Source organism: Ambystoma mexicanum, chromosome 4p (assembly GCF_040938575.1).
Source record: "Ambystoma mexicanum isolate Mex_15411 chromosome 4p, UKY_AmexF1_1, whole genome shotgun sequence".
Taxonomy (NCBI): Eukaryota; Metazoa; Chordata; class Amphibia; order Caudata; family Ambystomatidae; genus Ambystoma; species Ambystoma mexicanum.
Window position 1 is genome coordinate 905,662,843 of NC_090927.1, and position 27,464 is coordinate 905,690,306.

General features: G+C 50.1%; 1 protein-coding gene across 3 annotated transcripts in view; it reads left to right on the plus strand.

Moving 5' to 3' along the window:
• MDN1 (midasin AAA ATPase 1) overlaps nt 1-27,464 on the plus strand; it is a 2,688,524-nt gene that overhangs the window by 2,571,128 nt on the left and 89,932 nt on the right. For all 3 annotated transcript variants that reach the window (XM_069606482.1, XM_069606484.1, XM_069606483.1), the window contains exons 95-96: nt 5,451-5,540; nt 22,327-22,442. In XM_069606482.1, the coding sequence (XP_069462583.1) occupies nt 5,451-5,540; nt 22,327-22,442 (206 nt within the window). The remainder of the gene's footprint in view (nt 1-5,450; nt 5,541-22,326; nt 22,443-27,464) is intronic.

Consider the following 27,464-nt stretch of genomic DNA (forward strand, 5'->3'; position numbering starts at 1 on the left):
GGACTGTTTTTTGTTCGACCACATGGGCAAGAGAAGGAGGTCGGTGTTCTCGATACCAATACTAGACCATGTATGGAAAGAGGGGTTGCAGACAATGAGACACCCATACTCAGAACCAGCAGTGAAAGGACGCCTAGAAAAAAAGTTTAAGGCTCCAGAGTCTACCCCAAGTGTCTATCCTCTCAACCAACACCGGACTCGGTGGTGTCGGCGGCAGCAGCGAGGAAGGCAAAGGCACAGCACAAGTGCACGACTCCTCCTGAGAACGAAGCGAGACGCCAAGATGCCTTTGGCAAGAAAGTGCTCTCCGTGGGAGCGACCACAGTAAAGGCCGCAAACTCTCTGGCGATTGTGGCCAGATACGATAGGGAGATGTGGCACAGACTAGCTCCGCTGCTTGATCATCTTCCAGAAGAACAGAGGAAGGCGGCGATGCTACTGTTCCGAGAGGGTGAGGAAGCCTCAAATCACGCAATAAACATTGCGGTGGATCTCGCTGAGTCAGGCTTCAAGCAAGTCAACAATGGGGTGGTATTGCGTCGACAGTCATGGCTTAAGTGTACCTACTTCAGGCCAGAAGTGCAATACAAGGTCTTGGATATGTCCTTTGAGGGAGACCTTCTTTTCGGTGAGAAGGTGGACGAGGCCCTAAAAGGAATGAAAGAAGATTCGGACACGGCACGTTCATTGGGTGCCCTCCAGAGTGGCAGAAGTTACAAGTCTTTTCGTCCCTTTAGAGGGGCTTCAGGTAATTCAAGATTCTCTTCTGGAGACAGATCCTTTGCCAGATCGGCTTACCACTCCCAGGGATACCGACGTGCCTCACAATCGGCTAACCGTCGACGAAACTTCCAGTCTTCCAGAAAACGACCATCATACCCATCGTCGTCGAGAGACAAGCAAAATAAAGATCAGCAGTGACATACCACAAACCGTTCTGGGGGGGAAGAGTTTCAGCATATGTCGACGAATGGGAAAGGATAACGACAGACCAATGGGTGTTAGACACTATAAGAAACGGACACTCTCTGCAATTCAAACACAACCCTCCGCATATTCCACCTGCGTTCACCGCTCAGTCCCATATGAAGGTACTGCAACAGGAGGTTACACTCATGTTAGCGAAGGGCGTGATAGAATTAGTTCCAACATCACAGAGAGGTCAAGGAGTCTACTCAAGATACTTCGTCGTAAAAAAGCCGAACGGCAAATGGCGTCCCATTCTAGACTTACGCGAGCTCAACAAGTCCTTAAAGAGCCTGAAATTCAAGATGCTCACTCTGCAGGAAGTGATCCGCGCAGTTCAAAAGGGAGATTTCCTGGCGTCCCTGGATTTACAGGACGCGTATTTCCATATTCCAATGTGTCAGAAACACAGGAAATTCCTACGTTTTGTAATAGGGCGAACTCACTACCAATTCACGGTTCTTCCTTTCGGGCTCAAGACCTCCCCCAGAACGTTCACGAAATGGCTGGCCCCAGTGGCTGCCTGGCTAAGGAAGCAAAGCCACCATGTATACCCATACCTCGACGACTGGCTGGTAAGGGGATCCTCCCCAGCGTCGACGAACACAAGTCTGCAAGCCACCATGCAGCTTCTACAACGGCTAGGATTCGCCATAAACTTCGAGAAATCCTCTCTGCGGCCATCGAGAACGCTGGTATTCTTGGGGGCACAGTTCGAGACTCAGTCAGGGCTGGTGAAACCCTCTCTCGACAGGACCTCAAGACTCATTCAACAAGCGGCCCGGCTACGGCGAAACACCAGGATCTCACTGAGAAAGTATGTTTCGGTCCTAGGGGCCATGGCATCCTGCATCATCTGGTGAGAAACTGTCGACTATTCATGAGGCCAGTCCAAGAATTCCTCCCGGACCGATGGACACAGGCTCAGGGATCGTGGTCGGACAGGATAACCATCGACGACGACAAGCTACGTCGGACCCTTCAGTGGTGGCAGAGTTCCCACAATCTGAACAACGGTGTGCCCCTACAGGAGCCGGAGTTTCAGAGCACCATAGTTACGGATGTGTCCCTAACTGGATGGGGAGCGCACATGGGTGCTCTCCAAACGCAAGGTCGCTGGTCTCCAACGGAGTCACTCCTACACATAAACGTACTGGAACTCAGAGCGGTACGATGGGCTTTGAAGGCGTTCCTACCACACATCAAGAGTTCGTGAGTGCGAATACTGACCGACAATACAACAGCCATGTTTTATCTGAGGAAAGAAGGAGGGACACGATCAAGGACTCTTTCCATAGAAGCCCAGAAAACATGGCATTGGGCATCGAAGCACGAAATTTCCCTCTTGGCTCATCACCTTCCAGGAGTGAGGAACTGCCAAGCCGACTCCCTCAGCAGAAGCATGGCCCAGATACACGAGTGGGAAATGGACACGGGTCACTTGAGGAAAGTCTTCGAGAAATGGGGTCACCCCCCTCTGGACGCCTTCGCGACCAAAGACAACAAGAAATGCGAGCAATTTGCAAGCAGATGGTCCCAAGAGGGTTCGGTGGGGGAGGCGTTCTCCTTCCCATGGACGGACATGTTCCTCTATGCATTTCCCCCGTTTCCCCTCATTCGGAAAACAATACAGTGGATACGCAGATACAATTGCCGGGTGATCCTAGTGACACCATACTGGCCGAGGCAACCGTGGTTCTCAGACCTCCATCTATCGCTGGAACATCCCATAGCGTTTCCGAAAGTCCGTACCTTCTATCCCGGGACAGAGGCACGGTGTGGCATCACGACCCGGACAGTCTCAACCTTACGTCCTGGCTCCTGACTTCTCGGAGTTCGGGGCTTTAGACATTTCAGAGGATTGCCAAAAAATTCTACAGGCGGCTAGAGCCCCTTCTACTAACAAATCTTACTCCTATAAGTGGCGGAGATTCTGTGAATGGTGTAGAGGACAACGGGGCTTACAACCATTGTTGGTGACGCCGGAACAAGTTCTACCGTACCTGCTCCTCTTGGCAGAAAAGGGATTGTCCCCCCTCATCGATAAAGGTACACCTGGCAGCCATCTCGAGGTTCACAAGGAAGAGGCAGTCGTCTCCTCTATTCAGTGACAGACTGGTAAAACACTTCATGCAGGGTTTATTTCGAGCTTTTCCCCCGGTGAAACGTTTTTCCCCCGACGTGGAGCCTCAACACAGTGTTGGCAGGCTTGATGAAACCGCCTTTCGAGCCTATGGCCACGTCCGACATAAAATTCATTTTGTGGAAGTTGGCATTCTTGATAGCTATCACATCAGCCAGACGTATCTCGGAACTACAAGTGCTGGTCGTGGACCCGCCCTACCTAAGATTCTTTAAGGACAAGGTAGTCCTGGCAACTAACCCTATGTTCGTCCCGAAGGTTCCGACGGTATATCACAAACACTCATCCGTGGTTCTGCCTACTTTCTTCGCCACTCCATCATCGACAGCAGAAAAAACTCTTCATACCCTGGACGTTAAGAGGGCTCTGAAATTCTACCTACATCGTACACAAGACATCAGGGCTACTCGGCAACTGTTCGTCGCATATGGTCCGTCGACGAGAGGAAAAGCAATCTCTAAACCGGGATTGGCTAGATGGGTCTCGTCGACGATTGCTTTTTGTCACTCTTGAGGCCGGAAGGCCACTGCAAGGACATCCTAGAGCTCATTCTACAAGGTCGATGTCCTCCTCAACAGCGTTATGGGCTGGAATTCCGCTGACGGACATATGCCAAGCTGCGGCATGGTCCGTGCCCCACACGTTTACCCGCCACTACTGCCTTGCCAGGCAACATGCAGACGAGGTGCAGATGGGAAGAGCTGTCCTGCGCCATCTATTTCAGTAAGGTAAGCTCCTACCTGTGGAGATTCTGTTGTCTACCCTCTTAAGGGCGATATACTTTATGTGGGCAACATTATATGACTTAACTTATCCCTACGGTAGATATGCATTGTGTAGTAGGGTGAGGATATATATTGTTACATTACATTCTCACCGCCGTCTCAAGTGTTACTGCTATACAATCTATTCTAAGCATGTGAATCCATGAAAGATCCAATGCTGGAGAAGGGAATAGTTTCTTACCTGTAACTCCATTTCTCCAGCATTGGTATCTTTCATGGATTCACATGCGCCCGCCAACCTCCCCGTATGTAATGTATGTGATAAATGTAACCCTTCCTACTTTGGAGGGGCCGAAATCTGAAGGGGAGCCGCGGGGGCGGGCCTCTTACACTAGCACGGCTTGCGGAGCATGCGTAGGCGGGTCCTAGAAGGACATAGATAGGACACAAAAGTGTCGAAAGTTTTCCTTTGGAAAAGGCTATATATGTGTACCGAGGGGTCCCAGTCTGACGACGGGGAATATTCTAAGCATGTGAATCCATGAAAGATACCAATGCTGGAGAAATGGAGTTACAGGTAAGAAACTATTCCCTTCTTTTACTGAGGATTCCCGGCCTGACGACAGGGAATATTCATGGACATGTGAATCCATTCCAGACAACAATAGTTACAGGCAAGTAACTTGTTCCATACACTGGATATACGCAGAGCCGTCGTGTTCTACCTTCAAAAGACAGTCGATCAGAAGGGCAGATAGTTTCTTTGTATCTATAGCTGCTGGAAGAGAAGGGAGCCCTATCTCTAAAGCAGCAATTTATAAATTGTTTGTCGACTGCATCCAACTCTATACAACTTTAGCCTTCATTGCCTATGTGCCTTTATAAGCCATTTGCAAGGCTGCCACTTGGAGTTCTGTACCCACCTTCACCCAACATTACTGTCTGGACACACATTCTAGGGGGGATACACAGGTGGGACAAGCGGTTCTAAAACAACTCTTTGCAGCGCTACTTTCTAATAACCGCCCTCATTCTACTAGTACTGCTTGCTAATATATGCAAAGCATGTGATTCTAAGCAGATCCACAATCCTCAGAAGGATACATTACTCACTGTTATCGTATTGCTGATGCTTGTATTTGCTTAGATTCACATGCGCCTACCCTTCCTCCACTCTTGGAGTAGAAGGTGCCTGGGGGAAAAAAGCATAGATCTTTCACACCTAATGGTCTCTACTTACGCTTCACGCTTACAATTTACACTCACTCGTGTCAGAAACAAATAATCTGAGGGACCTTGGCGCGCGAGGGATCATGGTTACATGGTACGTCACACTAGGGGATAGTATTACAGTCACGCCCTGTCGACGCCCCTTTTCGAACTTCGAAAACTTCATGTGCAGCTTTGACTAGATGTCAGCCTTGCAAAGCATGTGAATCTAAGCAGATACAAACATCAGAAATACGATTACGGGGAGTAATATATCCCATGTTTGCCCAGTGCAGTGTTTGACTAATGTCTTTGTATACATATACCACTTGTCTTCAATTACTGCTTTAATACTATTTTTTAATGTAATCTTTCTTTTTGTTAATATTGTATCCACATACTTACAGAAAATGCATCAAGACTCTATTGAATTAAGGGTTGCATTGGAGAAGCAACTGGAGGAATGGCAGACGCAAAGACCTGGAAGCCCAGATGAGGTAGGTTCTTAAAGCTGCTCTTAATCACAAATAAAAATATCTAATACTGTGCCACTGAGATTTCTTCATCCCTGAACTAAATCAAACTGCCAATTTGTGACCGGAAGCATGTTTTGTGGTGGCAGCCTACTTCTGAGGTATTCTGGTGCTTAGCACATAATGTCCCAAAGAGGTTATGACACTAGGGGTTTATCCAGTGCAGGCAGGCTTATACTTAGTTCTTTTTTCCCATGCATTGAAGACTTGTGTATTTTTTGGTGTATTTTTCAGTATAGGGTGCGGGGCGTGGCAACGCCCTGCCCTCCGGGAACTCATTTCAGTAAATTTTTCTGCACAGGCGATGTCGGACCCAGCAGCCAGCGCAGAGACTTTCTTTTTTAGCTTTCCGCTTGCTCCCCGTTTTATTTATTTTTTCAATCTTTCAACTTCCCTTTGGTGCCTCGCCTCTGCCGCAGGATGATTCACGAGATGTGCCTTGTGCGACCGCTCGTTCCTGGCCTCGGACCCCCACGCACTCTGTCTTAATTGCTTGGGTGCCAACCACCGCGGTCACAGGACATTGAAGAATCGATTGTCGCGGTGGAGGAAGATCTTCAACACTTCTCCTCCTCCCCATCTTAAGTAATTTGTCTCCAGGACCTCTCCACAAGACCAGGTAGGACCTCTGTTCAGCACAGCTCCACAACGCAGGAGTCCTTCTCCCGGGGGGTTCCCACGGATTGGGGTTTCTCACATTCTGGTTTCGGCAGGCCCAAGGTCTCTAAGGCTACCGGCTCTCAAGCTGAGGGGACTGGGGGCTCTTCCGGGCGGTCCGGGGGCAGACCTGAGGCCTTCCAGGCTACCAGATTCCAAGCTGAGGGGGTCCAGGGACACTTCCCGCAAGTCCCTGGAGCGACGATCAGGCTTGTCCTCTTCTACCCCTGGGGGTAAGGGATTGTTGAGTGCCACCTCCAAGGGATGTTCCTCAGTTAGATAAAGCACAGCTACTGGCGCAGATGCAGAGGGCTCCCAGCCTACTGGAGCTCACTCCAAGGCCGTCGTCCAGAGCGTTTTGACTACCGGCCATCCCGCTGGGGGCTCATTGCCTACCAGCGGGCTCTCGGAGGTCGACGCCTCTGCTTCGGGTTCAAGAACCAAGCTATATCCTCCCATGTCTGAGGCCTCTCCTAGCTCAGGGCTTTGCACCCTCCGGCCCAGGGTATGGGGCAAGGCCTCAAAATGGCGGAGCGGCATGTGGCAGAGCTTATCAGGCACTCAGCCATTTTGGCTCCGGTTCAGGGCCCGACAGTCCTTTCACCCATCTATTGGGATCTACAGGATGGTTCCAGCCCCCTTCCCTCGGGAAGCAACAGTGGGTCCTATGGCGCAGGGTTCTGGTCTCCTCAGGGTTACATCTACCCACCTCAGCCCTAAAGCTACGTGCACCAGGCACCACATCACTTCGACCAGGAGCGGAGGCCCAGCGCCTCAGAGTGCAGGGCCCCTAGGGACCTTGTGGCGAACCCACAACTCATAGCCGAATAGAAGGCTCCAATCAGTCTGACAGGAGGAAGCCCCAGAGCTGTATACAGTCCTTCCACCCAAACATTCATTCAGGTAAAGGGAATCGATCCAGAACTCCTCAGGACTTTGAGAAACAAGGGGGTAAGACAAAGGAAACCAAGAAGCCACCAGTGGCCATCTTGCCTTTGTGAAGAAATACATTGATTCATATGGTAGGGCCTAGGTATCCCAGAAATTGAAGATACCTAGAGCCACTCAGCCATATTAGCATGTAGCTGCCACAGCACATACCCTGCTCTATGAACAACACACGTGCCCAAAAACAACCCTGTGCCCCAAGGATATCCCATAGGTACCATTCACATAGAAATAAATGAAGAGCTGGACTCCTGTGCAGAAAATAAGCAGAACTCACAGTTTAAGGGGATACAAGACAAGGACACGGAGGCCGTGTCCCTCCAATGCATTTCCAGCATCACAACTAGTATTTCAATACAAGTGTATTTTACTCAAGAGACCTACTGTCTCGGAACAAAAAACATAACAGCAGATTAGTTTTTGATGTCTTACTTTAACCATTTTACATGTGTGACATTACCCCAGTGAACCATTCCTCTGGAACCGGACCTTTATAGTATTTATAGCACAGGAAGTTTCCTGTGACACGCAGGAGACCATCCATTCACCCATTCCATTCATTAAATGCTAAATCGAGCCCTGGATTTTACTTTGCATGCTGGACTTCTAATCCTAGACTTCCCATTATGAAACTAGGACGGAGTCCCTGAAAGGAAAGAAAAAAAGGACTGTAATAACATACCTGGAATAGAAGGGGACATGGTGTCATACATGCTTCTACGTTCCCTGCAACCTTACTTCTCTTTAATTCAAAGTGTTTAGAGTGCCCAACTGGAGCTACAGAACCTAGGCTAGCTTGGACACAACACTGCAACGAGTTGTTAAGGAGATGTATCATTGTTATGCTTCATCCCCTCTCCTAGTGAGACCCCCAGTCCTCTTGGCTGTACTTCGGGACCTTTTTCTTTATATCCTGTTGTTCTGACTTTTGGAACTCGGTTCTCTGTGTTTTACCTTTACTTTGGAGTCTACCTTCCTCCATATCTCTTTAAAGGCATCTGTGTTTAACTTTTAGGCAGTGTTGCTGGGAACACTTTGGGTTCCCTTTTGAGATTTTTTACTTATCCTTACTAACTACAGTTCTTAAGGATAGAGGGGAACTTTGTGTTACGCTCACCTGGATTCCACAGGGGCGCCGAACGAAGCTGCTCTCCTGCGGTCTCCACCAGTGTGACTCGGAAGTGATGATCGACTGCACTTGCCCACTCAGTTTCGTCTGCATTGCTCGTAAGAGGATTTTCCTAAAGGCAGTAAAAGGGAAATTAGCCACCCATGGTAGAAGGGGTTAACACTAACACAATCTTTCCCGAAACAACCTAGCATTCCCCTTCGGTGAGTCTCACCTTATAATTAGGAAGGATGGGCTCTCCGTCCTGCCATGGGGTGAAGTGGCGCGTTGAATTCAGTTAACTTCACTGATCCGAAGGTATTTGGCAGAGTTCCAGACAAACAATGACTCCGAGGTAAGTTGTATGCAAATCCAAATGTATAGTTCTTTAGAGTTCAAATGTCTGGTAATTCACTCTTGCTCCTCTCATACCTTTCTCCCATGCAGCATGATCCAAGGAGTGTGTTCGGCTCCGACGGATGGAGGTAGCGCCAAGGTAAGAGTCAGTATTGTACCAAGCACTATCTAGCAAGCAATATTGTCCAATATGAGATTAACCAATTGTTCTCTATTTTCGTTGCAGGTGCGGCGCCTTTCTGAAAATGATGAGCGTAGGATGATGACCTACGATGCTTTGAGCGGTATTATTCCAAGTAAGTATCTTGCAGTAAGAAAGTTAAATGTCTTTGGTGGAGCCCTGCTCATCTTTCGTTTATTCTTGCTTTTACAGATGCTGATGTTTCCGAGCGGCAATTCAACAGACGCCACGCTGGTTCGTGAAGAAACTCGCAAGGCGGGTGAGTATGACGCGGCTGTTGACAATGCGATGCAGGATTAAATGTTTTTTCCCTTTCTCACAGGTGCAGTGATTCAGAAGAAGATGACGACCAAATGGATCTTCCAGTTCTAATCTTCTCTTCTTCTTTCTTTTTCTCCAGGATCGGCTCCGGACATGAGACGGGTTTGGCTGTAGACTGGATGCAGAGCTGCAGGCACGGTGAGCGTTACGCTGCAGAGATGCAGAATAACGCGAAGCGTGTGCTGCTCTTCGGGCGTGGTTTAAATAGCATCCATAAAGTAGTTCCCATGTAAAAGAGTTCCAGTACCACACCCAAGAAAAATAGTTCCTAGAAGAAAGTAATCCCTTGTAGGCCTCACGGTGGCCTATACGTGCGTTCTTTGCAGGATGACCTGCACAGTTTAAAGACAGCAATATGAGCCTGGCGCCTACGGCGCCAGGACTGAGTCCACAAGGCCCCAAGGCCAGGTTTTGAGCTTCCCAGAGTTCTCTTGAGTGCCTGTACCCTGGACAGATGGATCTGCTTCTGATGTCTGGGGCAGGCATCGTGACACTTTGTATCCTTCCTTAAACTTTATACTATGAGAGATTAGCACACACCACCTTATCAGGAGTGCCAAGAAGATACTTAGTATCCCCCTTCTCTCTGCTCATGTGACCTTTTTGTCACATAGACAATCCTATAGTTATGGCGGGTGGCAGTGGACGTGTTCTAGCAACATTTGTGCTATTTTTTACCGCAGACAATTCAGTCTCGGTTGAGCACAATAGGGTCACCTATGTTCTGACAAGTATGCAGTGATTTTACTGAATTTAAAATAGCACACTTTTACCTAAACATTTTTACTGAAAAACATACCAAATTAATTTAAATACATATAAATGGGGTTGCGGTAAGGGGTTGAAACGGGTGGGGAGGGGGTTGGGGTGGATTATAAACTAAGGGAAATGGGATTTTGGGGGCCAATTCCCCAGCCCCCCCAATGTAAAAAAAATGTTTTTTTTCCGGTAAACATTTTTTGTTATTTTTTTGATTCGGTAAAATCACATGTAACAGTTCTAACATGGTGGCATCTTTCTTTTTCGCCATGTCTATCGTGGTTGTTCTTTGTTAGCCCTTTGATTTCCCCAGCAACCTAGGCAGAGTGTGCCCCGGCCCCAGCAGCCCCCAGCCACTCAGGGACTTGCTCCCTCCAGTCACCCCACCGGCGCCCATAGTCATTCCTCCCAGCGCAGCCCCTGCCGGCCCCTTTGATTCCAGCTCCTCTGTCTCCCACAGTTCAGGCAGTTCCACAACAGCCTCAGCAGCAGCCTCAGGATCCGGTCCCCACACTGCAGCCCACGGCGCCCAGCACTCCTCCACCTGCTCCGGACCAGCCAGACACTCTGGTGGACCCTGACGAGGAGGAGTACCCTGACACACTGTCGTCAGCGAAAGCCTTCCATGACAGGCTTACAGGTTTGGCAGAATATTTTGGCCTTCCTCAGCCTGAGGTAGAGCAGCCGGAGGAGGAGGTCTTTGCAGAAGTCCTCACCCTACAACCCCCCGACCAAAACAGGTATCCTGATGCAGAAAGACGCTGTGCCCTTGGCCAAAAAGGGTTGGCTCAAGCCGCACTCGCCCCAACCTGTCAATAAGCGCCTCAATGTCAAGTATAGACAGACGGAGGGGATCCACTCTTGCTGTCGGCGCACCCTCAGCCACATTCTTCTACTCTAAGCCTCAGTTGTCCGCAGCAACCTCGTCCTCTGCGCTGCTAGGCAAGGGGAAGATCTTGGAGGTGTACGGGAAGAAACTACTCCAACGCCTCCTTGCTCCTGCATCAATCCAACGTGGATGCCATGCTGGCACCTGCTATACAGAGGCTCTGGTGGAAAAAAAGCAGACTTCTTCCAGAACTTCTGGTTCAGAGTCGGGCACACTTCAAGACCGGTCTAGGAGAAGCCAAGCTGGTTGCGCAAGACATCATGGAGTGAACCGTGGCCCACATCGATAACTTTGGCCTGGCCATCTGCATCGCCATGGACATGAGAAGGACGGCCCTACTAAATTTAACCCTGATGTCCAGGAACGCATATTGGACCTTTCGTTCAAGGGTAGTGACCTCTTCCACTCTACTACCGAGACGAGGAATTGGATAAAAAGAAAAACAGCTTACAAAGTCTTTATCCTAAAGGCGGCCATGCCCAAGGCATACACCCAGTTGCATCAACGCTCCAACAGGGGGCGGTGGTTCGGTGTGTTCCGGGGCTTCCAGGAGAGGAGGTCGAGTCAACGTGACATTTCACCCAGTCAGCACCGGCGCAAGCAACAAAAAGTGGGGGGGCAAGGGCTTCTTCCAGTCCCCCTCCTCAGCAGCAGCCTCAGAAGGAAAGAAGGCATGACGCGTCCCTTCGTGTCCACGTGTCCCCAGTGGGGGGGCAGGCTTGCCTTTCACATGCAATTTTGGCACCAGAACTTCGCGGACCCCTGGATCCTCTCTGTAGTATCCTTGGGGTTCTGCCTACCGGTCTCTTCTCCTCCTTCGTCCCCTCCACTCCCACAGATTGGGACAGCACTGTGTTGGCGGAGATCCGGTCACTCGTCGAGAGCCAAGCAGTGGAAGAAGTCCCAGCCTCCCAGAGAAGATTGAGCTTTTATTCCAGGATTTTCACCATACAAAAGAAGAACCAGGCTGACCTGAGAGTTGTGTTGGACCTATCCACCCTCAACCTCTCCCTCCCTCTTCAGAATTTTAAGATGCTAAGACCAGCATCATTGCGGTGACACTGGACGGGGGAGACTGGATGTGCTCCCTGGATCTGAAGGACGCCTATCTACACGTCCCGATTTGGCAGCCACATCACTCCTTCCTGCACATCAGGATCATGGGCTGCCATTTCCAGTACATGGTGCTACCCTTTGCCCTCAACTCGGTCCCCAGGGTATTTACCAGACTCATGAATGCAGTGGCAGCCCTCCTCAGGGCCCAGAGCCACCATGTCTACCCGTACCTGGACGACTTGGTCCTCAGGGCGAGATCTCAGGAGTGGGTTACTGTTGGGGAGAATTCTCATTTGTGGCTAATTTCCCTTATCTAGTGAGTCCCTCAGCAGCTTTGCTGGATTTCTGGGGTTTATTTTTTTCCACCTGGTAGGAGTGTGAACCTTTTTCCCACTCTTACATGTGTTTTGCCATGTGTATTTCTACTGTTTGTGTGATCTTGGGCTCTGGAGCCACACCACTCCATGAGCCCGACTTTTGTGTGTTACACAGCACCTTCAATGCAGTGACACAGGGTTATCTTTAAGACTTCCCACTGACTCAATTTTTCTGGAGGGGACTACTGTCCCCCCAGAAACAGGTAAAGTTGCCATTTACTTTATGTAGTCATTTAAACTGCAGACCCAGTAGACCCCATCTTACATGGAGTACTGGAAAGGGCTAATTCCTACTCCTTTTTGTCTGCACCTTGTTAGGCAGAAACCTGTGCAGTTCCCTCTGGGACCACTGCAAAAGATTTAAGACTACAGGTGTTTGGCAGTAAACCCACTTGGTAGCAGTCTGCACCACACAGATTCACTTGGTAGCTGTGGCTGAGCAGTCAGACTTCCCTCAAGAAGAGTTAGGCAGTATACAGAGTATTCACAATAGGTCAAAAGGAACACAGTAGAACAAGCAAACACTGACCAGAGCTTGGTGTAAAAGAGATATCATTATTTATTTAAAACCACATCTAATAAAACACACAGGCACTAATATTAAGCAGTTCAAAACATGGTCACTAAAAGATATACACTCCTTTAAAAGAATATTAGACAAGTCTTAAGTAAAGCCCCACTTATTTTCAGACAGCGGTGAGCGCTTAACGCAGATGGCACTCTAATAATTTGGTTTAAACGGGAGAGAAAGGCAGAGTGTAAATTGAAACAGATCCCAACAGTTTCACAAGAACACAGCAAGAGAGGAAGGCAGAGTCAAACCGTGAAGTTAGAGTTCACAAAGCCGGATCCACTTTAAGAGGATCAGAACGAAATGTGTCCAAGGTCACACGGTTGAAAAGTGCACAAAAGTCTCAAAGGTTCACAAAGAGTTGGACCAAAAGAAAGGGACCAGTTAGATGGTCAAGGCGGCCAGCCCAGTCCAGAAGGTGAAGGGATTATTATTACCTTGTAGCAATCTTTAGAAAGGAGGCCTGGCGGACACGGTACCTTAAAGTGGTGAGAATACTCCAGCGGGGGCAGTTGTTCCTGGCAGCAGATGCAAGTCGGTGCTTCGTCCGGGGGAAGAGAGGATCTCGTCGGGGAGCAAGAAAGGAGTCCGTTGCACTGCCAGGGAAGAAACCAGCCGCGGAGTTCTCAGTTAAAAGGAGCGGTCCTTTTGTTCGCGGTCCAGTGGTAAGTGGCTATCCGGTTGCCGGGGTGCTTGGCACGGGCAATTCGACCACAAGACGTCCTGGGATGTGTGGAAAAGAAGGTAAACTGGTTGTGCCCATCAGTCGGGGGAAGAAGACTCTCCAGCAGGGAGATCTTCTCTGTCGTCGGGAAGTGGCGAGTCGGTTCCGCAGGGCTCCACCGGTGGTGTCGTCGTAGCAGGTCGGCTCAGCTTCTCCCTCGTCGGGTTCTCGGGTCCTGTGGCGACTTCTGAAGTTCCAGTCCCAAAAGCCCTGCTTTTATTCAGCACACCCCCATTCACTCAGCCTAGCTGTCAATCAAACATGCTAAGTGGTGAGCCGGCCGGCTCACCACTTGGGCCAATCACACAAGAGTGTGACTTGAGTTACCAAGGTAACTCAGTCCAGGGTGCCTAAACCCCCTCCCGCACCCCCTGTGGTACCCAGACAGCGTGGCACCACTTTTGGAGGCTTCTGTGGAGAAGCCCGCAAAAAAGTGGAACAAAGGGCTCGACTTGGGTTGGAGTCACAGAAGAGAACACAAACGCCATTTTAGAATCGAGTTCTGGCAAAAAATACCAACTGGCGAATTAATATTAAATAAATAAACCGGCGGTATGTTTGAGGCTATGAGAATTAAATAATAAGTTGGTAGCCTCGAACAATGGGAAAATCCCATAGAGATATATTCGCGGTCGAATATAAAAAGTAGTATCCACTGCCACCAGCCAAAACTCGATCAGGGGGGACGGAGACATGCCCCCTCGACCAACAGACCCCGGGGCAATCGAATTGCCCCGACCAGTACGTCCACAATATGATGGTTTGTACTGGTTTCTGTTCATAATTTGGGACTAGTAAAACCAATGGTGACTTTACATGCCCTGGGAGACAGTAGTCAGTCCCAGGGTATGGAGTCTATGGTGGGGTGTCACTATGATACCCCTGTGTTACTGCACAGAGGGTGCTGTGTAACACACATAGTAAAAACACATGAGACCCTATGGAGTAAAGGACCCCATAGCCCATAAAACACATTAACAGTCAAAGGAACACCACAAATCATGTCCAAGAGTGGGAGAAAAAGAGTCTCACTCTTGGCAGGAGAAAAAAACAAACTACAGAAATCCAGCAAAGCTGCTGAGGGACTCACCAGGTTAGGAAATAAGAGAATTCTCCCTAACACACCTCTTGGAGCGTTGTTTCGCTCCCTTAACACTAAGACTTGGCTGGTGGCAGTGGTACCTACTCTATCTTTTCTACCGCGATCATAGTATACAAAACGTGCTACTGTTTTAGGCTATTGTATTAGCCTTGAACTTAAACCCACTTGACCAAATACTTTTTATTTTGGCTCCGGTCGGGTTTTATCACCATTTCTTTTTGTTAAAATCCTTCTTGTGTTTTACTTTGCGTGGCAAACCAGCCTTCTTTGTTCGCCGACCTTTGGCGGGCTTCTGTCCAGAAGCCCTCCTTTGACGTCTGGGTTTCTAGGTGGGCTGAATGTGAGGGAGGGGTTTAGTCACCCCCTGCACAGGGTCTCTTTGGAGACCCAAGTCGCACTTTGTATCGATTGGCTGAGGTGCTTGTCCAGGCTAGACAACCCCCCTGCTCTGTGATTGACAGCCAGGCTGTGTGAATGGGGCATTTCGGCATAAAAGGCAGTACTCTTGGGCTGGAAATCGGAGTCGCCACTGGAACTGCAAAGAACCGAAGAGAGGCGGAGAAGAAGACGGCTGCTGCAACTCCCGAGTCCCGGTGAAGCCCTGCTGCAATCCTGAGCGATCTACCCTTGAACGACAAGAGAAGATCCAGTCCGGAGTCTTCACTTCCACAGCCAGAGGATCCTCTTCTTGGTCGAAATTGCTGCACACAGCTGTAGTGGTCCAGATAGCCATCTGAAGAGCCTCTCCTGTTTTGAAGGAGCGTACCTTTTTATTCACCATTGCTTCGCTGCTGCTGGTCTCATCCCTGGGTAGAGCAGATCGCTCCAGACGTCGTCCTCCTTGTCGTCCACCTTGTCCCCACGACTGAAGCCACATGAACCGTGAGTCTGTAGGAACTACCAGGAACAACTGCCGTAGCACCAGCTTTTCTTCAAACTAATAAGGTACTGTGTCCAACTGCGAGGAATTGGGGTGCACCCTTTTTCCCTCACCAAAGGCCTATCCTTATCTTCCTTCCCTCTTATAACTTTTGCTTCCCTTTTGACAATATCCAAGTACTCCTGGCAATCTTGAATCGTTAACTGTTCTAACCGTGTGATCCTCGACAACAGGACCTCTGTCCCATTTGACACTGGCACAGGCCCTATTGACTTTTAGCTACGTTTTAGAAAGTATCCTCTGATTCCATCTGCCTTGACAAATGTATTGCCTATGATTTTTATCCCCTATTCTCTTGTGTTAATTCATGTGCTAAGTGTGTTTGACTTCGGTAACATTTCTTCTCGTGGGTACGCCTTTCTTTAGTCAGACCGAACTGTCATTACTGTCAACAAGGGATCGCGTATTAAGTCTTTTTTTCACAACACCGGTCCGTTAAATGCAATGTACTTAACTTGAATTGAACTGCACAAGGGGAATTGGTTTTGTGTAGTATATATTTGAAGTGTGGTTTTAATTTAATAGAAATGAATTGTTTTATGAACAGATGGTTTAAAAATAAATGTACTTTTCTAACCAGAAACCGTGAGTCAGTGTTTGCTTGAGTCACAGTAATTGAAGTGCTTTGTGTAATCTCTACTACTGCTCATTTGCTCTTGAGATAAGTCTGGCTGCTCCACTACTGCTACCACTCTTAACTGTGTAGTACAGGCTTGTACCAAAGGTGAAATTTTACTACCACCTGTAGTCTTAATCTTGTGTGTTGGTCCCTAAGGGCACTGCTCAGGATTCTGCCTAACAGTTACCCACACTTATGAACACTCTCCACTGACTGGGGTTTATGGTCAACCTCAAGAGGTCGCAGCCCACGCAGAGCCTCACCCTCCTGGGCCTCATCTGGGATACGAGCTCCGAGGGGGTCTTTCCCTCGGAGGACAAGATTACAATTTTCAAGAGAGCCACTACGCACTTCCTTACCAGAGCCGTGACCTCGGCCTGGTGGTACCAACACTTACTGGGTATCATGGCAGCGGTCCACCTGACCGTGCCGCACACGAGACTCCAGAGGAGGAGATTACAGCTGCACTTCGCAGCCTCATGGAATCAGGAGAGGGGCTCCCAAGCGGAGCTTATCAGCATACCTCCTTCTCTCCACCCGGACCTCTCATGGTGGTCCAGGGACTGCAACCTGCGCACGGGCAGGCCCTTCCAGCAGCTGGCCCCGCAGATCACTATCACTACGGACTCCTCCCTGGAAGGCTCGGGGGGGCACCCTGAACAGCCACACCCTGCACGGAGTGGACGCGACAGGAGTTGGACTTGCATATAAACTGGCTGGAGCTCAGGGCCATCTGGTTAGCGCTCAGGGCTTTCCTTCCTCTCATTGGGGGCAAGTCCGTCCTTATCCAGACCGGCAACTCCACCAGTTTGTACTATGTCAACAAGCAGGGGTGTACCAGATCCCCTCTGCTGTGCAGCCTAGCGGTCAGCATGTGGGAATGGGTTCTGGAGAAGTTCTACCTCGCGGCCATCCACCTCCTGGGAGAGGCCAAATTGGAAGTGAACAGACTCAGCAGACTGCGAGCGGACAATTACGAATGGCAAGTGAATGACCAGATGCTGCAGGTGGTCTTCAACACATGGGGCCATCCTCAGGTGGATCTATTTGCCTCCTGGAAGAACAGTACGTGCCATCAGTTTGTGTCTTGGCAGGGGCAGGGCCCGGCTCCCTGAGCAATGCATTACAGATTTGGTAGGAAGGCATGACAGCCTATGCCTTTCCTCCCACACCCCTGGTCCACAGGGTAATCCGCAAAATAAAGGAAGCTTGTCACCTCAGCATCATTCTGATAGCTCCATGGTGGACGGCGAGACCATGGTTCTCCAAACTGCTCAGCCTCATGGACAGGCCACCCATTCATCATCTGCTGGGTCCAGCACCTCTCTTGTCCCAGCAGGGGGACAGGGTCCTCCACCACACACCGCAGAAGTTGGTCCTTGCAGCGTGGCTCCTGAGCAGGTCACTCTCAGGCACCTGAGCCTCTCCCAGGCTAACTTAGAGATCATTCAGGGCGCCAGGAGCAAGGCTACCAGGAGCCAATACAAGAGTTAATGGACTAGGTTCTGTCATTGGGCAGACTCCAAGGAGATTGACCCCCTTATGTGCTCACTGGATGACGTTCTCTTTTTCAGCACACCTCGCACACTCAGGTGTACAGGTGGACACCTGTCGCACCTATCTGGCAGCCATAGGGGCATACAGAAATTTTCAGGAGGACGTCTTCTCTTCTTCCAACCCAATAGTCAAGAAACATCGGGAGGGCTTGTCCAAGCTCTACCCGCCCATTAAGAGGCCACACCCTGTATGGGACCTCAATGCAGTGTTGGGCGCCTTGGCGCACAAGCCCTTTGAGCCATTGTCGTCGGCGGACATCAGGCTGGTCGCCATTAAGACAGCCTTGTTGGTCGGCCTCACCTCTGCTCGCACAGTCAGGGAGATCTAGGCTCTGATGGCTTCAGAGCCCTATACCACTTTCCACAGGGATAAGGTGGTCCTGCGGACTCACCCGGCGTTCCTACCTAAGGTACCATCCGCTTTCCATCTTAACAAGGAAATAGTTTTGCCTACGTTTTTTGCTGACCCCAAGGACGAGGCTCAGAGAGTCTTGCACTGTCTGGACGTTGGCCGCTCTCTGAAATGTTATCTGGACAGGACCAAGGGCTTCTGCAAGCATGGTGCACTTTTTGTCACTTTGGGGGCTCCAGGCCCGGGTTTCAGGCATCCAAGGCTTCTATTGCACTGTGGATGGTTGCCACCATCAAGGAGGCCTACGACGGGCAGCACAAGCCGCTGCCAGCTAACCATCACGCTCACGCTGTCAGAGCCAAGGTCACGGCCATCCCCTTCCAGAGGCAGGTGCCGTGGCAGGTCATGAGCAGGGCCGCCACCTGGGCTTCCCGTTCAGCTTTCTGCAAGCATTACTGTTTGGATGCCGGCTCTAGGTAAGATGCGGCATTCGCACAGGCGGTTCTAAGGAACCTGTTTGCTTAAGGAGGGTCCACTCTCCACCCTGGGGCTGCATTCAGTTGTAATCGCCCCCCATGCAGTATGAAGGAAAGGGGACGTAAGAGTAATTACATGTTTCTCACTGTAGTGATTAACGTACTCTTAGTCCTAGTACGTTAGTCCGCTTTCCTCCATACGTCCCACCATCCTCCACCCTAACCCTACTAATAATGCTAATGTCATTAGGCAATGTTAAATATTGTCGACGCGTCAGGTGTGGCGCTGGTGGGTGGAGTCAGGATAGCGCATGCTCCCAGGGCCGCACCCCTGCACGCCTCTAAATTTAATGGGGAAGATGATTTTTCTGGTGAAAAAGGTCTGCCGCCCCTAGGAAGGGACGCCCATGCAGTATGGCGGAAAAGGGGACTAAGAGTACATTAGTCACTACAGTGAGTAACTTGTAATGACTCATCCCTAGAGGGCGGGGGAGCTACCTTGGACAGCCACAGTGTCCATGGGGTATGGTCCCGTCAGGAGCAGGCGGCCCACATCAACTGGTTCGAGTTGATGGCCATCTGGTTCACTCTCAAAGCCTTCCTCCCGATGATCAGTGGCAAGTCGATCCTCCTTCAAGCGGACAGCTCCACCAGCATGTATTACAGCAAAACGCAGGGTGGCACCAGGTCTCCTCACAACTGCACGCTAGCAGTCAACATTTGGAAGTGGGCTCTGGTAAACATACACTTGGCATCACTACACCTCCCGGGGGAGTCCAACCCGGAGGCGGACAGGCTCAGCAGGCTAGGTGCTGACAACTAAGAGTGGCAGTTGGGCGCACATGTCCTTAAGGGGATCTTCGACAGATGGAGTCATCCTCAGGTGGGTCTCTTTGCCACCTGTCCAACAGAAGTTGACCCCAGTTCGCGTCCTGGCAGGGACAGGGCTGGGGCTCTCTAGGCGACACAATGCTGATCCAGTGGAACAACATGAACGTGTATGCCTTCCCTCCCACTATCCTGGTCCACAGGGTAATCTGCAAGATCTGTGAGGCCCGGCACCTCCGTATCATCCTGATAGCTCCATGGTGGCCAGCAAGGCCATGGTTCTCGGAACTTCTCAGCCTGTCGGATCAGGACCCGGTGCACCTTCCACTGGGCCCAGCTCGCCTAATCACACAGCAGGGAGGCACGGTCATCCACCTCAGCCCCTCAGAAGTTGGCCCTCACAGCGTGGTTCCTGAACAGGTCACACTAAGGCATCTGCATCTGTCACAGTCTAACCTGGACATTGTAAAAGGCACTAGGAGCGATGTTACCAGGAGCCAGTACAAAAGCAAATGGACTAGGTTTTGTCACTGGGTGGAATCAAAGGAGGTTGATACACTGACCTGCACGTTGGACAACGTGCTATCCTTCTCTGCACACCTTGTACACTTGAGGGTGCAGGTAGATATATGCTGTACCTATGTGGCGGCCATCAGAGCCTACTGGAACTCTGAGGAGGAGGTATTTTCATCCTCTAATCTGGCGATTAAGATACTTGGTGGGCCTGACCAGGCTTTACCCGCCTATCAAGAAGCCACACCTGGTGTGGGACCTCAACGTGGTCTTTGGCACCCTGGCGCATAAACCATTCGAACCTATGGCTTCTGCTGGCATCAGGCTAGTCACCATTAAAACAGCCCTGCTGGTGGGCCTTACATCTGTAGACAGGGGCAGTGAAATGCAGGCACTGGTGGCTTCAGAGCCCAATACTACTTTTCATAAGGTGGTGCTTAAAACTCACCCCACATTCTTACCTAAGGTGGTCTCCTCTTTTCACCTGAATGAGGAGATAGTGCTACCTATGTTCTTTGCGGACCCTAAAGATGTTGCTCAGAGGGTGCAGCACTGTCTAGATGTCAGTCGGGCTCTTAAATTTTACCTGGACAAAACCAAGCGCTTCCTCAAATCAGATGCTCTCTGTCACCTTTGGGGCGTCAAGGCCCGGATATCAAGATTCCAAGGCTTACATAGCAAGGTGGATGATTACGGCCATCAAGGAGGCTTACGAGGTGCAGCACAAGCCTCTTCAAGCAAATATGCATGCCCACGCCATCAGAACTAAGGCCCCGGTGATTGCTTTCCAGAGTCACGTCCCATGGCAGGTCATCAGCAAGGCGGCTACATGGGATACGGCCTCACCTTCTGCAAGCACTACTGCTTGGATGCCAGCTCCAGGTCAAATGCAGCATTTGGTCAGGCAGTGTTAAGGAACTTGTTTTCTTAAGCGGGGCAACTTTACACCCTGGGGCTGCATTCAGTTGTAATCGCCCATACAGTATGGAGGAAAGGGGACTGGACGTAGGAGTAATTATAAATTACTGACTGCAGTGACTAACATACTCCTACTCTATAGTCCCCTTTCCTCCATACGTCGTCCCATCCTCCCCCCTGCAATCCCCCTAATAGAACTGGTGTCATTAGGCAATATGTAACGTTTGTGTATAGGCGCGTTATAAATGCCATATCATATCAATGGTAATATTGTTGATGCATCAAAGCGGACTGAGGAGTGGCGCTGGGGGGGCGGAGTCAGGGGAGCACATGCACCCTGGGTCGTGCCCCAGCGCGCATCTAAATTTAAAGGGTAAGATGATTTTTCTGGTGAAAAAGGTTCTGTCTCCCGTCCCTAGCGAGGTACGCCTATACAGTATGGAGAAAAGGGGACTATGGACTAGGAGTACGTTAGTCACTACGGTGAGTACGTTATAATTTTTAATCTGATTTAACCTAAATACATAGAAATATTAGGTAGTTAGAGCGACCCAATAGTAGCCCTCTTAATACACAGACAAGATAAGGTGCGCCCTAACATTTCCCTTACATGTTGCCCAGGTGGTGGATCCTCACACAGTATCACAATTTAAGTCTAAAGAAAGTATACTGCCTATGTTCTGAAACCAACCTGCCTTTCTTCCTTGATCTTTGAAGTACACCTTGCTTAGCAATTCGCATGCTTTTTAAAGGCCGTCAGCGGTTGGTGCATTTTTCATGAATCTAAATATTTTGTGGTGCCACATAGAGCATATATCATTGCCATTATTAGAATAGTATTGCCAAAGTACAAAGTGTAATTTATTGATGTGTATATTTACCTGAACCTTATTTATCAAAATATTGATAGTAGCAAAAGAAACTTTTATCATCTAACACAGTGTGGGGACATTCCTTCGTGTGGCTTGGGAATTAACCAGCCTGCATCACCTCCTGAGAGCTTAAGCCTGGCTGCTTGTTCAAGGTTACCCATTTAGAGCCTTGGCTGGGGTGCTCTGTGCTCCTGCCCCAACCATACAGATGGCAGAAATACAGATAACCCACCTCCAGTCTTTACACTAATGCATAGTGAATATATATAAATATTCTTGTTCAATCCATGACCTACTGGGTTGGACCAAAGTTCGCTTTACAAGTGGTTTGTATTGTCTGTTCGCTCGTTAGAAAATAAAATACATGAAAAATACGAATTTAAATGCAACTCAACCAGTTGCACAATTCGTGTATTCCTTTGCATACTGGTAAGGGACTGGCCTTGATCTGGCTAAAGACCGGACCCATTTTCATGCAAGTGATCTAGAACAGGGTTGAGCTCTACTTTTTTCAATCGTCTCTTAATTGTTTCAATCTCTACTTCGACCCAAAGTTCACTAGTGAACTAGTCGTGAATGCCATTTGTCAAGGATAATTTTGCTTTACATTTTTGTTTTTGTTTCAGGAGAAAGCTTCGGCTGAAATGTGGCAACGCTATTTGTTCCTGACTGCTCCACTTTCACAGCAACTTTGTGAACAGCTGCGACTCATACTGGAACCTACTCAAGCTGCTAAACTCAAGTAAGTTTTTGTGAGAATGTTGCTTTTCTTTTTCATATTTAGATTTGAGTGTGCACTAGTTATACCCTTACATTTTGTGTTTCGAACTGTTGCAGTCCCTTTTTAATAATGAAATATGACTTAAATAATTAAACTTCTCACAGATTTACTAGAAAATCGAGAACAATATGTGAAATATATCTTAAGTTGCTTAAATAAGTTCTCTAAATCATTATGTAAATGGCCAAAAAAAATTAAAATCCGATCCCTGGCACCTAATTTTTTCCTCATGTCGATGAACGGTTGCAGCGTCGTTTCTCAACTTGAGAAAAATTGCTCTTGTTACTCCGGTATGTCGTGCCGGGGTACTAATGGCAATATAACCCTTGGGAGTTGGGGGGCATTACTGTACTGGTAATGCCCCCCCTATCCCCTCCTGGTTATATTGCCTAATTAGTAATGCGCACTATACAGCAAGAATTGTGTTCTAAGGAACATCAAGACAAGGGTGGGGATGGGGATGAGGAAGGTACAAAATAAAAACCAAAACATTCTTAAAAGGTCTTGAAACATTCGGAACGTGCAAGTGCTGTAGTATGAGGGCTGGCGAAGAGGAGGATGAGAAGTGCAGGAAGGGGGTATAGGGAAGAAAACAAACATTCTGACTAGGCCATGAGACGATTTAGAATATGCAAGTGCTAAACATGGAGGAAAAAAAAGTGCCGGGGGAGGAAGGGTAAGTGTATGAGGGAAGGAAGGAGATAGACTCAATACAACAGTAAAATAGGCAGCAGCAAAAGTAATGGGGCTCCAGAGGAGAAAGCCAACAATCACTGCATGAAATAAGTGTATTGCCATAGTAGGTAGGCAGCAGCGAAGTGACATGGATGTAGAGATAGAACGCCAATAACACTGCAAGAATTACAGAGAACATTACAACCATGCATAAAAATACTGAGGTACATTAGATGGCGGAACAAGGAAATAGGCCTTAGAAACCATGGCAGCAGAATGAAATTAGTGGATAGTAGGTGACTGCAGGTGGCAATGTAGAACTGAGTGAGAGTTAGTGGAGCAGTCAAGAGGCAAGATTGATATAGTCATGATAAGGAGCCATTGAAGGGAACCAGGAGCGGCGAACAGGAAGGTAAGGAACATATAGAGAAGGATGTGAGAACATAGCAATATTCAGGGTCAGGACAGAGATGATAGTCATTGGGGGGGGATGCATGGAACACAAAGGAGGAGAGGACAGCTCGTAGGCAGGAATAATGTTGTGCTGGTAAAACCCAGGATGAAACTCCAAGCACAGTAATTGGATCAGACAACAAGCTGGCCATAGGTGTTGAGAGACTAGAAAGGCCTTTGTGAATGCAATCGCAAGGCAATGCTTACCTTTAGGAGACAGAGACGGATGCAGCGAACATCCAAGGCTGCAGGTCTTGAAGGAGCATCAGGCAGATGTTAGGATGAAGCAGGGGGATGGCATGGCACACAGATCATAGCAGGACAGGCCAGAAAGGAAAGAGGCCCTGGTGTGTGCCTTAGTTGGGGCCAGCTCCCAAGGATTGAACATTAGATGCAAAAGGGTAGCGAATTCGAGCAGTCGGGGAAAGAAGCAAATGCACCATTTAAAGTGCTGCAGGCTGGATGGTAAGGGCAGCTACCATTTTTTAAATGGGTCGAAGCCATATCTTGCTGTGCTCAAGCCCAACAGGGTTCACCTTCATGTCGCAGGAAGTGGATGTTGCAGGGGTGGGGGGGGGGCATGCAGGCTGTCGGCACAGGGATTGTAGATGGTGGTGGGCTGCCCAGGAGCTGAAAGTCTGCGACCTCCATTTGATCAGTCCCTTGTTCCTCTCCACAGTAATATGGAACAACAGAATGTATGCAACTGCAAGGGCACACATTTGGGAGGATTCAGCGGGAGTTAGAGGGTGACAGGTTAGATAGTACACAGTGGGAAGGCAAAAAGGAAGTTATGTGGTTCACCAATCACAAGCCAGTCCCACAAATCCCTCTGTGCTCCTTTGAAGCTCCTACTGCGATTTTCTATTGCACTCAACAATGATGGTCCAACCTATGGTCTAATATTTGAAACCTAACATACTCTTGCGTCCCGTCCCCTTTCCTCCATACTGCATGGGTGTCCCTGCTAAGGGACGGGAGACTGAACCTTTTTCACCAGAAAAAACCTTTTTCCCCTTTAAATTTAGAGGTGCACAGGGGTGCGGCCCAGGGAGCATGCACTGCCCGGACTCTGCCCTCCTGCGCCGCACCCCAGCTCCCTTTTCAGCGTCGACGGGAACGGGCCGAATTCACCAGCGCTCCTGGGTTTGGCTTCGGCCATGTAAGTCCATGTGCAGATACTGCTTTTTTTTGGTCTTTTTATCGTTCAGGTACTCAATCCTCAGGCGTCGCGCTCCACCCCGGCGCATGTCGACTTCCACAGGGTTCAGCAGGTGTCCATCCTGCAACGGGCTCTTCCCAACTTTAGACCCCCACGCCCTCTGCCTACGTTGCGTTGGCCCAGACCACAGTTGGCACGCTTGTATAGCGTGTGGCTTGCTGTCATCAAAATCGCTGAAGAACACACTAGCCAGGTGGAGGGAGCTCTTCCAGAAGTGTTCTCCAGAGGACCTTAAGAACTTAGTGAAACAACGAGCCAGGCCCAAGGTAGGGCCGCTATTTTCCATCCCAGCCCCCAAAGGAGACTCCTTCCCAAGGACTCCCGCCCGGGAGGGACCGTTCAGGTCCTTGTACCAGCAAGTGCACTGGGGCTGCTGCAGCTACCGGCCGAGGGATCCTTGGATCCACCCGGTGGCAGTGTTGAGGGACCGGAAGGTTCTTGTACCAGATTATCATCCGAGGGGCTCTGCCCTTGTACCGGCAATACGTCCTAAGGGGCACCTAAACGCAGCTCTACCGACCCCCAGGTCGAGGGTGTCACACCCACCGGGCCTAGGCCCGAGGAGCAGGGTAGGCCTCGTGATCCAGACGCAAGAGTCTTGGAGGAGGCTGGGCCCAACGAGCCGAGCAACACGTCACAGGCAGCTCGACAAGATGGCTGCCGCACAAGACAGAGGCACCCGTCCAGCGCCATTCCAGGAGTTCGGCGAGAACGAGTGTCAAGGTGGGACTGGCCTAAACCAGGTACGTGGCTTACAGCCTATCCTTCTTATGCGCAGGGCAGCTTCTTACTGCGTCCATACGGGCGGCTCCAGCAGCTCCCGGCTACCCCGTCAGTACCCCTACCACCTCTCTGGCGAGTGAAGAGGGGTTCTTCGAGAGGTTCCTCGGGCTCATGAAGTCATTTCGGATGGGAGTTATCCTCAAGGACGCCAAAGGGGAAGTCCTCCATACAATGCTAGTGGCATCACAAGCTCATCCGCCGGCACCCCCAACGCAGCCGCTGCCTCTGGCTCCCCAGGTGGTTCCGTACCAGCCTCCGGTCACTGTACCCCAGGCTCCGGCTACTCCTCCACCTCCGCAGGATCATCCTGATCGCAGGATACGGATGAGGAGGAGGATCCGGACACAGCCATCCTCAGCCAGGGCCTTCCACAAACGTCTTGCTGGGCTGGCGGAGTACCTGGGCCTACCCGAACCTGAGGTTGAGCAGCCGGCAGAGGGGGTTCTGGCTGAAGTCCTCACTCGATGCCCCTCTGCCAAAACGGGCATTCCACTACAAACCGATGTAGTCTCCCTGGCCAAGAAGGGTTGGCTCAAGCCCCACTCAGTCCAGCCAGTCAATGGACGCCAAGTACAGGCAGATGGAGGGGGATACACTCTTGCTCTCGGCCCATCCTCAGCCGCACTCGTCTGTGATCGCTGCGGCATCACTATACTCCGAGCCTCAGTCGTCCTCCGCCTCCTCCCCTGCTGCGCTGCTAGGCAAGGAGGAGAAGATGTTGGAGGCGTACGGGAAGAAACTTTATTCCAACGCGTCCTTGCATCTTTGTCAGGCCAACGCCAATGCCATGCTGGCTGCCGCTAACCAAAGGTTATGGTGGGAAATTGCAGACTTCCTCCCGGAACTCCCTACGCAGAGCCAGTCACGTATTAAAGTGGGGCTGGCTGAGGGCAAGCTGGTAGAGCAGGACCTCATGGAATCCACTGTGGACCATATTGACACCTCTGGCCGTGAGGACAGCCTGGCTTCAGGTGACGAAATTCAACCCGGACATCCAGGAATGCATATTAGATCTACCGTTCGGGGGGGGGGGGGAGGGGGGGGGAAATCCTCTTCCACTCCACCACGGACGAAAAACTGGACAAGAAGAAAAACTGCTCACAAACGGCCAAGTCTTTATCCATCTTGACAAAGACCACGCCCAAGTCGTACACCCAGCCCAGCAGCGCTCCGACCGGGGGTGTACGTATGGAGGGTTCTGCGGCTTCCAGGAACGGAGATCCAGGCAGCCGGACCGCTCGCTGTCTCAGAACCGGCGCAAGCAACAAAAAGGGGGAGGGGGGTAAGGGCTTTTTCCAGTCCCCCTCCTGCGCGACAGCCTCCGAGTGAAAGTAGGCATGACATGCCCTTTCGGGTCCACGTGTCTCCAGTGGGGGGCAGGCATGCTCTCCATGCACATATCTGGCGCCAGAATTTTGCGGACCCCTGGATCCTCTCTGTAGTATCCACGGGGTACCGCCTACCCATCCCAGCGTCTCCTCCCTCCTCCACTCCCTCAGGTTGGGACAGCAACTCTTCTGGCAGAGATCCGGTCGCTCATAGAGAGCCAGGCAATGGAGGAAATACCAGCCTCCCAGCGAGGCTTGGGCTTTTACTCAGTATTTTTCGCCATTCAGAAGGAAAACCAGGCGGGCCTGAGAGTTGTGCTGGACCTTTCCACCCTCAACCTCTCCTTACCCCTACAAAATTCAAGATGGTTATGCCAGCTTTTATAGCAGACACATTGTGCAAGGGAGACTGGATGTCTCCCTGGATCTGAAGGATGCGTACCTACACGTCCCGATTTGGCAGCCCCATTGTTCTTTCCTACGGTTCAGGATCATGGGCTCCCATTTTCAATACAAGGTCCT